Genomic DNA, 16,185 nt, shown 5'->3' on the forward strand with positions numbered 1-16,185 from the left:
AGTGATGAAATCAAGAATATCTCTAAAAATTATCACAGAATAAAGAATGGAACATTTAACGAAATTAAAAATTGCAAAATCCTCGTTAAAATCAAATGCATACATTCACCAGTAAATAAGTGATCCCAAATTTTTGAAATTGTAGCAACAACAAAGTCGTCATAAGTTAACTATCTTATGAAATAAAAGATGCATTTAAATGTATAGTGTATGTAAGTAGTTAAACATAAGGAGAGACAAACAACAATTGCAAAAAAATAAAAAATGATTATTAAAACTATCCTTTCGGTTGGTTAAACAATCGGTTAGTAAAACCATATACATAATAAAATTGTGCGAATACGATCAATAATAACATATAATTAATTCATATCAATAAACCTATGTTACATATATAAAAGTAATAATGTGAGATCTATGAATACGACTTTTCCTCGATCACTGTAACCTACAAGAACGCAAAATTTATGATTATCGTTTCTTTCACATTCCCTTTTTCTCTTGCCCTTCGATCTTTTTCCATCCTATCCTTTTGGTCGTCGTTCGACAAAGTTTTAAAAACAAAAAGAACACGCGTCTGGAGATGCATCTAAAGATTCTAATGAGAACGTATATAAAATTATTAGCTTACTTGATATTAAAAGAGATTATTTTATAGAAAAATATACAGAGCATAGATAAAAACTTAAAAGGAATCACTATGAATTGTTGATTATCGAATAACAAACAGAAATTTTAAATACAAATCATTATAATTAAAAAACAAAATTCACTTATTATTTATGCATACGAAAAATCTGACAAATGAATAATTAGATTCTTCTTATTTTTTTTTTCTTTTTTCATCTTTTCCTTTCGTGTGTTGTTTTGTATAAAATTTTGAAGACGGGATGATGCAACGAAAAAAAAATCATGACAAAATGAAAAGTAATTTACATGTGCATCGTTATAAAATGTCTGAGAAAGAGCATCGAAAAAGCATGTGAACGCCTAATAAGCCATACAAACGACGTATCATTTTCACTCCATTTTAATAATCATTTCTCTAATCAGTAAATACATTTTTGCTATACAGTTCACCAACGTATAGAGCCACTGAGAATCATACGAAAAAAATTCCATGAAAGCAGATCTTAAATAATCATAAATAATTGTAAATTATCAAATGACAATATCGTTTTTTTTTCTTTCTTATTTCCACGTAAATATAATATTTCCTTAAATAAAAAGGAAAAATGTGTAACAGTTAAAAACGTGTGGACGCAGCTATCGTATTTGCGAATTTAAGAACTCATTTCCTCATCGATTAAAATCGCATACTAAATTAAAAAAAAAAAAAATAAATAAATAAAGAAATTATCAAGATAATATCTTGATAAAGTTTGCGACTTACTGAAAATATTAAATCAAGTATGAGAAATTTCTAAATCACATATACATGAAAGAAATCGTAAAAAAATGTATTTTGACATAAATTACACGATAGCCGCGTCCATATTGCGAATAATAATATATAGAACAATAATATTAAATTTATTCGTTAAAAACTAAGGAGTGAACCTATTGCAAAAATACAGACGAGAAATTTCGATTTTTTTTTTTTGTTTTATATAAACATTTTTGGTAAAATTTCTTTTCATTTCTTTAAATCCATTCCTCTTTCTTTTCTTTTCATTAATATTTCTCTTTAACAACACGTTCCAAACTATCCAAACAATCTTTGAAAAAAAAAAAAAATTTACACAAAACTTAACACAGCTCTTCAACATTACTCCAATATTCGAAAATAAAAGTACACGCTATATTAGTTTTGCAATCTTTCAAGCGGTCGATTTAATTAATTGATGTATGTATTCGTTTAATTAATGCTCGTCGTCATTTACCACCGAATATATTTACCAATAAAATTTTCCTTTCTTTTCTTTTTTTTTTCTTTCTTCTTTTTTTTTCTTTTTTTTTTCTTTTTTTTTTTTTTACGGAGACCCATTTAATAAGGCACAATTTCTGCCTGAGAAGGCACTAAATTATCATTTTCTATACTTGTACATATAGTTGATCGTATTGCATACACATAAACCACGCAAAAGGACAGAGATCAATTTGAAGCGAGTTATACAACTAAACGAAGATTATTGTGCACCAAGATTTGTACAAATTCGTTATCTCTCATTGATACGAGTCGTATCGTCAAAAAAAAAAAAAATTCATTTCTTCTAAATATAATTCTATTTCTCTTATATTATATTATTCATTCACATTATATCCTTTCCTTTTCTCCAATTCTATCTTATTATTTTTCCCACCTTACTTTGTCTCGCTCTCGATTAATCCGAACGTCGATAGAATTTTTTTTTAAAAAAATGGATATACATGGATACACGGCATTGCATGAACGGGGTGGTTAAAGTTATCTCTAAAAAATATCGATCGTATAAAAAAAAAAAAAAAAATTTTTTTTCCCATCCTTTCTTGTTTGACAAAAATAAAAGATGGCGCGCAATCGCGCTGGAATAAAATTATTTTTTTTTTTCATTACAAACTATTCTCTCGTTTCGACTAAAAATTTGAAAAATATCTCGTATTATGCACTTAGAAAAAATTCCTATATAAACAATAGTTATTTACTCTATATTCGTTATTCGTTTGTTTCTTTCTTTTTTCTTTTCTTTTCTTTTCTTTCGTTTTTTTTTTTTATGATATTTTTTTTTTCTTTCTTTTTTATGATAAAATAATCGTGAGAAATATATCACCAGAAATTTCGCGACGATCGGTTAGACAGTCGTGTCCAGATTGCTTCTACTTCCTCCCGAGTGTATGAAATCTACGTCCATTTCCGAATACTGGCGCAATTCCGGTGTGAATGCCGCACCGTTGTCCTCTCGCAACTCTCCGAAAATTCTTACGTTCGATGTGTTCGCGTGTGTCTCGAGACAGGAGGCTGAGGTCGTTCGAAAGTGACCCGAGTCTTCGATCGTTTCCCTTCCGTTGAAAAACGTTGACCGTGCAGATTTCAACTGTGGTTGGGACGTTCCGACATTAACATCGCTACTTAAACGACGTTTATATCGTAGATTTGTCAGTGTCTTCAACACTGTTGACGAAGCCTTTTCTCGTTGCTGCGCCCTACGAGGGAAACGTTCAGGGATGGTGATGACAGAACAGAAAGAGGAAGATGGACCAGCTAGTATCCATTTTCCATTTTTTCATATTTTTTTTTCTTTTTTTTTTTTTTCTTTTTTTTTTTTCCCTAAAACTTTTCTTTCGTACGATAAATCATTTTTTTCGTATCTAAATCATCCGAACGCACAAAAAAAAAAAGATGCATGTAATAATTCTGAGATGTAATAATAATCTTTCGACGAGAAAAAGAAAAGGTCGATTCGAATGTTGATCGATTGGAAAAGGACAGAGCTTTTTTTTTCTTTTCTTTTCTTTTCTTTTTTTTTTTTTTTTCTTTTCTTTTCTTTTTTTCCTTTCACCGTTGTATCACGTATCGTTACTCCTGCGTGCACTTACATAGTTTCAACGTTCGAATCACTTCTATTCGTATTCGAGACGAATCAATCGTCTTGTGAAAATAATAATAATAATAATAATATATATATATATAATTATGTATCGTGAAAATGACAAAAGAGTCGTTACTCTACGAGCAAGCATATTTTTTTCGAAACACGAGAAACAAACGTTTATTCGGAATCGATGCTGATATATGTATATATATCGTGCCCCCGTGCTTGCTCGTGGCACGTGTATCGGGATAATGCGCACAGAGAGGCAGAGAATAAAACAGCGTAACGTGGATTACGACACCCGTAAGAGGTATACAAAATTTGAAAAGCGAACGAAGATAAATCTTTCGTGTTCATGCACCGTTTGAACGCCCATGTACGAGTTGCGTCTGACTTGACCCGATCGGGAAGGGAGAGAAAAAAAAGAAAGAGAAAGAACAAGAGGGAGATCGACGACCAAGAACTCGAAACGCGATGGAATAAGCAAACTTAAAATATCGAAAATGGAGGGGGAAAAAAAAAATATATATATATATATATAAAACTTTCTCACGGAAGAATTCATCCTAGTATTTTCAGGATCAATCGCGTGTGACAACAAAATATGATGATTCGCGATCGTTGAACCGCCAATCGATGCCAAAGTCAGAAAAACTCAGATAAGTTAGAAATAAATCGACGTTCAATCAATCGTTAGCAAAGTCGCGAAATTTAAAGAGGAGAGAGAAAGAAAAAAAAAAAAAAGAAAGAAAGAAAGAAGGATGAAACAAAAATATATATATCATCGGCGCGCATATATTTTTCCTTCTCGTCAGCATCCCTTCTAATTTAAGAACATTCGGCGACGAGAGCGGCCCCCCTCTCGCGTAAAGAGAACTCCAAAAGCGATATTCTCTTATCTACAATCATCATTCTCCTATCTCTTTCTTTTTCCTTATCTTTTTTTTTTTAATCGTTTAACCCATTATTGTTTCTTTCGTATTTTTCTTTTCCTTTTCTTCTTTTCTTTTTCTTTACCTCCCGGTTCGAACGTTCAACGAACAATCTGATCGCGGTTTCCCCCTACGAAACAAAGTGACGAGTGTGCCACGTAGCTAAACCGACAGTGAGGTTTCGAGGTTCGAAATGTAAGCATCTATTTGGTAGGACGAGCGATCGGAGTTTACAGGGAATCGAGATTAAGGATATGGGTACGGATGGTAAAATATTTGGTTACAACTCCATGTCCTGCGCCTCGTCCTCGCTGAAGTCGCTCATCGAAGACTCGCTATCGGACGACACTCCGTTTTCGGTACCGCAGTTCTCCTGGTCCCTTAGCGCCTCCTCCGTCGCGTATTTCCTCACGTAATCTGCCAAGAAATCAAGAAGGAAATTGCATCCTCGAAACTAATATTCACGCTATATGTTGGGACGCGTGTTCTTGGAAAATCGACCGATTCGATCGATTCGATTCGAGGAAAAAAAAAAGAAAAAACTTAAAAAAAAGTCTGAACGAAGACGAGGCTCGTGAACACGGAAATAAAGAAATATTTTCTACTTATCGGGGGGGAAAAAAAATGCTCACCTGCTACTTTCTTCTTGTACTCCTCAGGTTTATGTAGATACATGGCCGCGGCGTCGCCATTTAAGGGGTCGATTGGATTAGGATATGTTAACAATTGGGGCAGGAAAGACTCGAATATATTCGACAAATCTGAAACAGCGAAGAGCAGGGAGAAAAGATTGATTGCGGTTAGAGAAATAGAATCGAGCTACTATTTATTTGTAGAGAATAGAAGAGGTGATAAGAAGAGGATGATTAATTATTTAAATTTCGTCAAGATTATGTAAATACGTACCGTAAAGGGCAGTCCAGGCCTGGTTTATTACGTCTAGACACACTGTGCCTGAGACCTCGTCAATGTTAGGGTGGTATACCTTGTTCATAAAGCCGATCGAAGGAGATTTGAAGGGATAGTGCTCGGGCAAATGAACCCTCACCTTCCATATTCCACCCTCGTAAGGCGCTGTAACGTAATACAAGTACTCCATTATAATAAAATAGTGACGAGCGTATACGAAATGTCAGTCTTTTGCGCAAGATAGATGATCAGAGGGAGAATATCGTTCTTCAGAATCGAAGAAATTCTTCGTCTCGTAAAAGTAATAACACGCTCGAAGAATATTTTAGAGGGGAGTTTAATTTTAATTAAATTGCAAAACTCCGAGAGTTTTAAATCCGGAGTATTTTGTATTTTTCTAAAATTTAGCTCGCGTAAACTTTCCATCGAAAATATTTGAACGTTATCAACGTAACAACGAGCCAATCCAAGTTTATCACTTGAGAGATATCGGAAATTATCCGCAGAGTTGTACGAATTGTTATTCGGTCATGGTATAATTTTTGATTGTTGAAATTGCGAATACAGTTACCAATGATAGTTCCAACTGGTGAAAAATCAGGTTCCATATCATCATAATTCTCGATAGATCGAGGAAACTGGAGCATCGAACGGTATAATAGCGGAATACACGCGCGGGGGAAAAGGAAATGGAAGACTCCATTAAGGGGAATCCATCCAAGTTCAGGAGACAAAATGTTTTTCGGATCGATGCTTATTCGAGATACTCTTTTTTTTTTCTTTTTTTAACTGGAAGAGTTTCTCGTATATCGAATAATGCGAATTCTTTCGACACTTTTGAAGAAGAATTGCTTAAGAAGCTATGTATTTCTTCGAACTTAATGAAATTGAGATTTTTACCATTCGTAACCAACTTCGAACAACTTTGTTGCTTAACGACGTACACACCGTTCCAGAAGTTCTGAACAAGTTTACGCGATACTCGATAATGGCGTAATTCTATTAACCCTTTTGCTAATGCTCCGTCCGTCCAAAAGCGCGAACTATTTCCCCACGCTATGAGATGAAAAAAAAAAAGGAATCGGTCAAAAATTAAAATTATTTTTTTCAAAGGAATTAATTTCCTTTTTTAAGAATCGTAAAACTTTATTTTTTACAACAATTATTTTATCGTTAATAAAAAAAATAGTAAATATAATCTAAATAAAATTTTTCATAACGTATGGAAATTGTTTTCTCGCAATGAGAAAAGTGAGGCGAACGATAAGCGAGATATCAATCGCGCAACGTTTTGTTCAAAATTTGTCCGAAAATTCGGTTCAAAGTATCGAATTATCCGCATCATTTAAATTCAAAACGAGAAAACGAGCGTGGCTTAATTATTTGCGGGAAAGTGATTCAATGGCCATCGATAGATCGTACGTGGCGAATGAAACGCGACCACGAATAGCGGTCGATCGAAGAGAAGAGAGTTGACCGAGTGAAATTTATTTCGACGACGAGGGGCAAAACAAAACTTTTGATTTTAATCGATTAAAATCAACGCTTTGGAAACGTTCGAAACGAGTCGAGGAAAGTAGGAAAGAGGAGAAGGAAGATGAAAGAAAAAAATGGAAAAGGAAAAAAGAAGAGAAGGAGCGTCTTTCTTCATTCTCTCGGACAAAACTGCAACTCGAAACCGTGATGGTGATCGTATAAACATTTGACAAACGAGAAGATTTTGGGAAGATCGATATTGAATTAATCGTAGTTGATCAAAGAGCGAATAAAACGAAAGAAAGAAAGGTGCATCGAGTGTAAATGTATCTTAATGTCGTGCAAGGTGACTTTGCGATCTAGCAAGGGTGAAGTTCTCATAAAAAATGCGCAAGTTAAAAATGAAGAATAAAAAGTTCTACGTGCGAAGCCTCGTGAAGCCTTCATAAGAAAATGGCTTTGCTAGATCGATGTATAGTAACTAAAAGTCTGTAAAGTAGATTTTTATATAGACTATTGCTTTTCTTTTAATTTGTTCGATATTGCAAGCTTTAATTCTATCTAATTATAAAGGAACAAATTTCTTCGATTCGGATTGGAGAAATTCAATATATAATTATTAATTTATTGCATTCCTTTCCTACAAATAATATTTACAAATTTCTTATCTTCAATAGATGCTAAATTCTCGGATCGATTAATTGTTATTAAAATTTCACACTTTCGATTTATTAAGGGATCATCCTTCTCTTCCTCGATTATACATAAAGATTATACCCTCACTCGATATCAATCGAACCCGGAAATATCAAACTCGCATTATATAACGAATGAATTATATCGAAACATCCCCGAGACATTTGCCTTCTTGTTATACCACGGTTACGCCACACCAGCCAGCCAGCCAGCTGGTTAATTGATAATAGGCAATCGTCGATCTTCGAAATTAATACGATATCATCGTGGAGAGGAGAGAGAAATCGAGAACCATCCATCGCACGATAATCGGGTCGAAACCGGAAAAGCTGAAGGGGAGGGTGAAAACGCAACCCCTGCCGATTCCATCCGCTTTCTCCGCTCGCGGTTATTCGTTACTGAACCATCTGCGACGAAATTGCGGTGTTAACGTGACGATGACGTAATAACGTGATCAATTAACGACAAGCAAATTTCTGTACACTGTTTAAATTTATTAAATCTCGTTAACGTTACGAATCGTTTCGAATCGACAACTTGTTTCGAAATGATTTCGTAATTAGTCGAGAAGATACTTGAGAGGATATTCGTAGAAATATTAGAATAGAATAGAAGAAATTTTTTGTCCAACCTTGAAAATTATTGTTATTTCGTAATTTCATGAGAAATGCCAATCGGATGCATCACTTTATTTCGAAACTGACACGAGGAAACATTAATTTTCCATAAAATATCTTTAAACATAGAAACACGTTATTACCAAATTTACCGTTTCTTTATCATTTTCACTGTATAATCTTAAAGAACTTTTTTATACTTTCAAACATATTTTCTATAAAAAAATCTTTCTAAAAGATTAAACATTCAATACTATTCTCAAACCGAGTGAAATTCATTTACGTTCCTTTTTTTTCCTTTTATCTTTCTTGCTTAAAATCCATTAATACTTTATCAAATAAACAAGCATACCATCCCGAAGAAAATAACGCGAATCTTTGAAACATTTCCAAACTGTCTCGCAAAAACCAAGATTAAACATTCGAATCGAATTGCACTCTGAAATCGAAAGAAATAATTAATTTCCGTTTTTCTTTTCCTAGCTTTCGAGTTAAAATCCATTTGTCAAATAAGCAAACACCATCCAACCTCGAGAATATACCAAAAGCGAGTGGCAAACAAGGCTACTACACCGGTATTATTACCGGTGCTGCTCTCTCGATTCTCCGTCACGCAGGACCGACTTTTGCCTTCGAGAATCACGAATCGTGAACGCAACGGTTCGCGTGCGAGCGCGAATGTACGTATACCCCATTTATAGATGTACACACGTGGCCGGTGCAAGCGTGTATTGTGCAGAGGCGTAGGCGAGAAACGTGACCCACCTGTGCGTACACGCACGTGGAAACACAAGCGCGCGGATTCACGGTGAAAGTATCGATATTCGCGCGGAATCGGAGCTGCTAGAATGCACAAGCAGCAACCGAGTTAATTCCTATCCCGCGTACGACCAGAGTTCACCGAACCTCGCGGCGACTCATCCTTCTTCTTTCGTTTTTCATTTTTTGGTCCTTTTTCTTCTTCTTCTTCTTCTTCTTCTTCTTTCTTTTTCTTTTTATTCTTCTTCTATCTATCTTTGAAATCGTTGCGTTATTGGAACAATGATATATATATATATTAATAAATTGTTTGGATATTCTTTTTTTTTCTTTTTATATTTCAGTTTCGTTGGATATAAATATAAATGAAAAGTGTCATATGTCTTGACGTATGTACGTTTGAGTTTAATGAGTGATTTTGTGAATGGATTTCGAATTGATGCAATCGATTTTTTTTTTTAATCTTCTGACACCGTAACTTGTACTTGGATTAATGTTTCTGTATAATGAGACTTGTCGCGAAAAATATGTAACATTCAAAGTTATCAGATCTTATCAGATCCAATTGGAGCTATTATTGTTGAGCATTTATATACCAGTGTCAAAGTTATTAGACAGGAATTATAATAAATTGCTTCTAGACATGACTCACGGTATAAATATTCCACTTGTCTGTGTAAAAAAATACCACTTCGTACCATGCTTAGTAAATTCATTTCTATAAAAATATAAATCAAATAGAAATCTATCAAAATTCTATAAAAAATCTATAAAAAGGAGATACACAATGTAGCAATTAATATGGAATGTAATTAATCAATAATGATATAAAAAAGGAACACTACAAAGTATAAAAAAATACACTGATATAAAAATTCTATAATGCTATAGAAAGTGTCCTCCTCATTAAGCTAAAAAAATCATACACAATTTCCATCTTTTTTTTTTTTGTTTATCACTATCGCAATTTACTGTGATCCAATTGTACATAATTAGGTCAAACTAAACACAAAATCATCGTGAACACATTGTCCTCGAGCGCTGCTTTAATAAAGATAATTGCCAAAGCTTGATAAAACCCAATTCGAAAAACAGAAAAGAAGAAGAAGAAAAAGAAAACATTTCGCAACGATTTGTTCGAGCAAGAGTCGTTCGTGTCGTGGCAAGATATCGATTTTTATCCAGCGAATTTATCGTGGAATTAATTCGACCGATTCGAAAACTTATTAAACTGAACAAAATTTAATCCAATCCGAAATCTGCTCGAGAAATGGTGAATTTAAACGGTTGGAAAATCGTGTTTGGAACTAGACCAAATTCGAACCGGCGCGATTTCGTCTATAGTTATTCGTGGACGACCAGTTTGTCGTCTGTTTCGTTATTTTTAAGAACTCGGGCCACTCGAAGTAGCTGATTAAGCGCACTTCTGCTTCGTGATATAAAGTGGTTGGTTCGCGGTTATAAAAATTCAGTAATAAAGCTTTCGACCGGCCTTGTCCGCTTAACTTCTCTGACTCTCTTTGATTCTTCTCGATGACTGCGTTAATATTAATTAAAATTATCTCGGCCGATATTCTTGCACGTATATATCCAGGCTTTCCAGATCCAACATTCGTTGTGTCTTATTCTTAGAAAATGTTCATTCCAAATAATTCGTTCTTCCAATAATTTTCACTCGATCGTTGAAATTCGAAATCGTTCTGTGAAGATCGTGAAGAAGGATTGAAATAATTCGCGAAAAGTAGATACGATTGAGATGTTGGTCGGGAACAGGAAATATGCAAAGTGGTTCGATTATCAAATGAGGGATCATCCTACGATCCATTACGATTCAATCAGACAGAAACAGGAAGTGGTCGAGTTCAGTTACGCTGTTCGATTTGCTGTTTGCAACGGTTGTAAGCTTCGTTAGGGTACGAATATCGTATCGTGATGTAAAATTTATCGATCGTATCATCATCATATCATTCTTCCCTCATATTTTTTTCAATCGTGATAAAATTTTCACCATGATATTCGTAAAATAGGAGGAGATAAATACATTTTTTTACAAGAGGAAAAAATTAAAATTAATGCCACCTTGTAAAAGATCAATTCCATTGTGAAATTAGACGTTTATTGATTAGACGTCGAACGATGTGTCAATTAAGATAATTGCAAATGAACCATGCCCAGAAGATGGGATAAAGATTCTATAAAAGAGAATTCAGAATAGCTTTCGAAACCTAAAATCCTCTTAAGGATGAATACAATTTTAGCATTCCAAATCCATCCTAATCCGTTTTCTAATCCTTCTATTGTGTGCAAAGGGACTTCAAAGCGTTCAAGTACAGTTAGAATTTCTCTTTAATCCTATGGTAATCATTGTTACAGACATCCTTTCCGATAATTTAATACGTCATAACCAGGTCCATCTATCTATCTGGACACGTTCGGTTGGATATTCGCATATTTCAATCGTTGATTTGATTGAGCTCATCCTATTCCTGCTGGTTGTGTAATGCATATTTCACCCTCTATATCGAGGGTTAACACTTCGAGAGCGATATATTTCACGGCATATATATGGAATATATTGTGCCAATTTAGAACAATTAAAAACTTTCGTTCCCCCTCCGAAACGAAATTTCTGTTTTCGCGATAGTTTGTCGCGTGTAAAAGCAAATTTATAAAAAATATTTCAACATTGAATTTACATCGTAAATATCGTATACACCGTAAATTGTGCATTGTTTTCTCTTTCATCACTATGTATTTGAAGATTGGCACATGTATATGACACGTCATACGTTTCTCATATCAAATTGTACAGCGACGTGCCAGAGATGTCATTTGACGTCAAAAGGTTAATTAAATACATAGTGTTTCGAAGAACCTCTACATAAATTCATCGTTATTTCACTTAAAATAAATGATATTTCATAATGCGTCAACTCGATAAATAAAAATTGAAGAATTTATAACGAAAAAACAATCCTTCGATTTTAATCAAAATATAATACACCACGACTCTATAATCTCATTAGATACACTTACATTTACAATACCATTACGAAATAATCTTCGCGATAACGAATGTTTTCATTAAAAAAGGAAAAAAGAAAAGAAATTAAAAACCATTGCGCAAAAATCGACAATCCATCACGATTTATACCGAGCCAATTATAATTTACAAATTTCCAAATATGTGATAATTTATTAAGATTTTCAACAAGTATTCCGAATATTTAGCGCTTCGTTTAAAAATGATCTCGCTCCAATCATCCAACCATCTTTATTATCATTAAACACAAACTCCAAGGGAAAAAACTGGCCGAAAATCGACCAATCCTATTTTTTTAATCCCTTCGATGCCATCAACACGACGCGGAAATTGTTTTACCCAGCTATTTTCACTTTCGTCGTGTTTCGCTCTCCAATTTTCATCTTGTCCCCAATTCTCGACAGTATCTTCTCGCCGTGCACTCTCTCCAAGGCGCCACCTTCCTCCACCTCCTCCCGTTCAAGGTTCTTCGCCCTTCTGAACGCAATTTTCGAAAGACGCCGTAGATTTTCAGCGTGGTAGATGCGGGTTGCAGTCCTCGATACGAGACCTCTCCGCGTGAAGCTCGACCCGGTGACCCAGTTTTTCCACGCGCGGCCATCCGCTAGGATCGCGGCACGCATTAATTTTCCATTTCTGCGATTCGACCGTGGCCCGAGGCCCGAGACCTGGACAAAACCCCGGCGACAATGCGGCCAACGACGCGGGATTACTTTTCGTTAAATTAAAAAATGGGCGGTCCGTGATGTTTGAAGAGCGCGGCCAATACGGTACTCCTGGGATTCGTTGTATATTTTTCCTCTTTTTTCCCCCCTCCCCTTCTTTTTTCTTTTGTTCCAACTCTGCTTTTATTTTATTTCCTCTCCCTCCCCCTTCTTTTTTCGTACGGCAATTGTACAGTTTTGGTCGTTTACTTTCCGGTAAACTGGGTTTTTATTTAAATTGTTCGTGGAAACAAATTTTAACGAGTTTAATCTTTTTTAAGAGGAAATTTAATTATAATCTAAAAAAACAGATTTTTTTTAAATATGTATCAGCATATGAAAATAAATTTATTTTCGGAAAATGCGTGTAGAATTGTAATTTCAAAGAAGGGAAAGATAAAATATAATCTCTCTCTAGGAATGAATTCGTTAAAACAAGAAGAAGAATTACTCTTTTTCTTGTTTAAAAAATATACATATTAATCGTATTAAAGTATAATAAATTTCTATCGTTATTATTATTTCGTGTTTTCAAAAAGTTAAATATGTATCTCTCGAACGAGGGAGGAGAAGAATTAATTAATCAACAATTAGCGGAGAATAAATACTCTCCACCTTTAATTTCAATTTACCGAAAGCTTTCATCAGATTACGTACTTTGCACCTTAACCAAACCCAATGTAATTATCCAGTCACAAGTGAAGGGTTCAAACACGGGCGCAAGGAAGCAGTAACGAGTAATTGGCGAAAGATAAACAAGGTAAGGTTGATCGATATGACGCGTATGAGATTCTTTGGAGAATAGAAATACGTCCATCAAGAAGCTTGCTTGTTTCGTTGAACAATAGTTTCGCGCGTGCTCCACTATTTAACAATTGGGTGGAACCGGTACAGATTCACTTAGAGCAGGAAATGAAACTTATCGACGTTTCTAAAAAGCTTTAACTTAAAAATTTCCAAAAAACGTTTCGACGTTTCGCGATATATATCGTGATATTCTGAAAATATCGTGGAAATATGGGCAGAGGAGCTACTTTTCGACGCGATATATAATTGTACTCGAGTCCCAATTTCCATGCGCGACGTGATACACGGCGGAGGCGGATGGATGGGGCATTCGACGATCTTCTTTAAGGCGGGATTTCCTGTAAGCGTCAGACGACTAGTTCTGGCACGTGCGATATATGCGTGCGTAATTTGTGAGAGGAAGTCGACAGATCGGATCTGTACTCGAATTTTCGGGGTCAAAATATCAGAATCGAGTCTTAGAAAATCTCTAATTTCTTGAGAGAATTTTTTTAAAGGTTAATTATATAAGTAATATCAATTGCGTTGGGGTATTATTTGCAAAATAAAAAGTGATTCTATTCTACTCAAATTTTAAAAGGTTTAAAAAATTACACCTACTTAATTTCTTATTTCATCAAAAATTCTAAGAGAACATTAGAATTGCAATTAGATCGCAGCGATCTTTGGCAAAACATGAATCATTGTGTTCACATTTTGAGAGTCTAAAAAAAAAACTGCAAATAATTTTTCTTAACGATATTCCATTAATTTTGTTGAAAATTGCTGGTTTGCACCTAGAAAGAAGAACGATGCATCGCGGTCGAATTGGCATCGAACGTCGTTAGTTGAAACAAAATCTCGTTAAACAAAAAAAATTTTAATCCCTCGAACCACCTTATGATCATTCGAACCTAGAACACACACACACACACGCATACACATACTCGTGATCGGTTCTACGAGATTACACGAGGGTGGTGGAGAGGGTCCCTTATGCACAACATAATTTGCAGCGTGACGTAGACAGCTTCTGGAAACTGGGTCAGCTGGAAGCACGGCAATTTAGACGCATCGAAAAAAGATAAAAATGGGAAAGGAAGAATTAAACAATCCATCCGTGTTTTTTTCCAAGAAAGCTCTTTTATAAATGGAACGAGAAAAGGTAATGATTGATCCATCGGATTGAACGCGTCTTACTCGCGTCTCATCGATCTAAATAACATTTCGGTTGGAAAACGTGATTTATCGATTCATTGTAAGCAAGGTTTATAAGGATTGATTCGATTTGAGATGACTTAACTTAAATATGTCTCTGACACAATGCCGCGTATTAAGAGAAGTGATCTCACCTTTCGATATTTCAATCATCGATATTTTAAAATGAATTTAACGATTCTATAAATAATACTCTGAATAAAAGAAAGAGAGAGAGAGAAAATGTCATAAATGAAATTTTCAATGTTGTTATTTCGATTGGACAAATTACTCGTAATGCAAAATATTAAATTTTCGTCGCTTTTCATCATTCACTCATTACCTCAACGAATAATATTCCAAAATAAATTATCAATATATTATAAATTGTACTAATTGAAAACTATTAAATCTATACGTTTATATATACGTTTATATATTTATATATATTCATTTTCGCAAATCTCATAAGAAAAAAAGCGTATTTTTAACCATAATTCTATTTTTATCCCCTTCTATCGCGTTCTACACGCAAAAATTAATCCGTCCATTCGCAGAAGAGAAGAGCATCGAACCAACGCGATAATTAGCCAGTCAAAGTGGATTAAAAAAAAAAAAAAAGGCCGTATTGTACCATACGAAAGTCGTATACCGTTCTCTCGCGTATACACGAGTGCATACGTCATAGAGCACCGATCGATTCCGTAGTCGTTCGTCGTGCATACGCTAAGTGCGTGAAAGCACGTTTCGAGAAAAGGAAAAATGCAATTACCTCGGCCACCTTATCTCGCGACTCGTTTCTTAGTTAGAGAGTCAAGATATCTCGATATTAAAGCTCGAAACCTATTGCCAAGCTGTTCCTTCTCGCTGTTCTCCAAAGAGAGATCGCGTTTGCAAGAATAGGCCTTCTAGAATACACGCAGGAATTTTACCACGCGTTTGATCTGTCGCGTATCAAATCGGAATGATTTAACCCTTTGCACTCCTAAAGGGCAGCTGTCCAGACACGTTAAAGGCGTTTCACGTTTTACGACCGAGTGTCAACAATTTATACACCGGTTTATTGAAAATATTCCAATAATTAATTTCCCTTTTATTTCCGATCAAACAAGTTTCAATGGAACAGATAAAATTTGTAAACAATAAATTATACGAATTGTACGAAGTTAGATGCAAATTCGATCCAAATTTTTAAATCAATCGTTTGGTATATTTCTCTAAGTATCGATCGTTGGATAATAATTTTATTTCATAATTAGTTTTTTTCCTCTGCTCTTCGACTTTTTCGATTTTTCGATTTTGATAAGTATACGAGAAAGGAAAAACGCGTTTCACTATTCCGAGAAGCCATTAAAGTTGTAACGTACAGTTTCGTGAATTTTAATGAGCAATGAAGCTTTCTAATTGAAAGATGCTCCATAAATTTTAACCGTTAATCTGATTTTTACCGTACGTTCGAAGTTTCATCGAATTAGATTTCCTGGAAACTAGATTCTAACGTTTCCAATTTCAAGTTTTGAAGTTCGAGTATATTAATTAAAAAATATACATGGC

The 16,185-nt window shown here is 34.6% G+C and overlaps 1 protein-coding gene across 1 annotated transcript in view; it reads right to left on the reverse strand.

Moving 5' to 3' along the window:
• Window positions 1–247: 247 nt before the first annotated feature.
• LOC107996862 (ubiquitin-conjugating enzyme E2 H) overlaps window positions 248–16,185 on the reverse strand; it is a 37,066-nt gene continuing 21,128 nt past the window's right edge. The window contains exons 3-5 of the mRNA XM_017055160.3: window positions 5,351–5,518; window positions 5,077–5,205; window positions 248–4,861 (exon numbers count right to left, since the gene is read on the reverse strand). Coding sequence (XP_016910649.1) covers window positions 4,725–4,861; window positions 5,077–5,205; window positions 5,351–5,518 — 434 coding nt within the window. The 3' untranslated portion in view covers window positions 248–4,724. The remainder of the gene's footprint in view (window positions 4,862–5,076; window positions 5,206–5,350; window positions 5,519–16,185) is intronic.

This window comes from Apis cerana, linkage group LG2 (assembly GCF_029169275.1).
Source record: "Apis cerana isolate GH-2021 linkage group LG2, AcerK_1.0, whole genome shotgun sequence".
NCBI lineage: Eukaryota > Metazoa > Arthropoda > Insecta > Hymenoptera > Apidae > Apis > Apis cerana.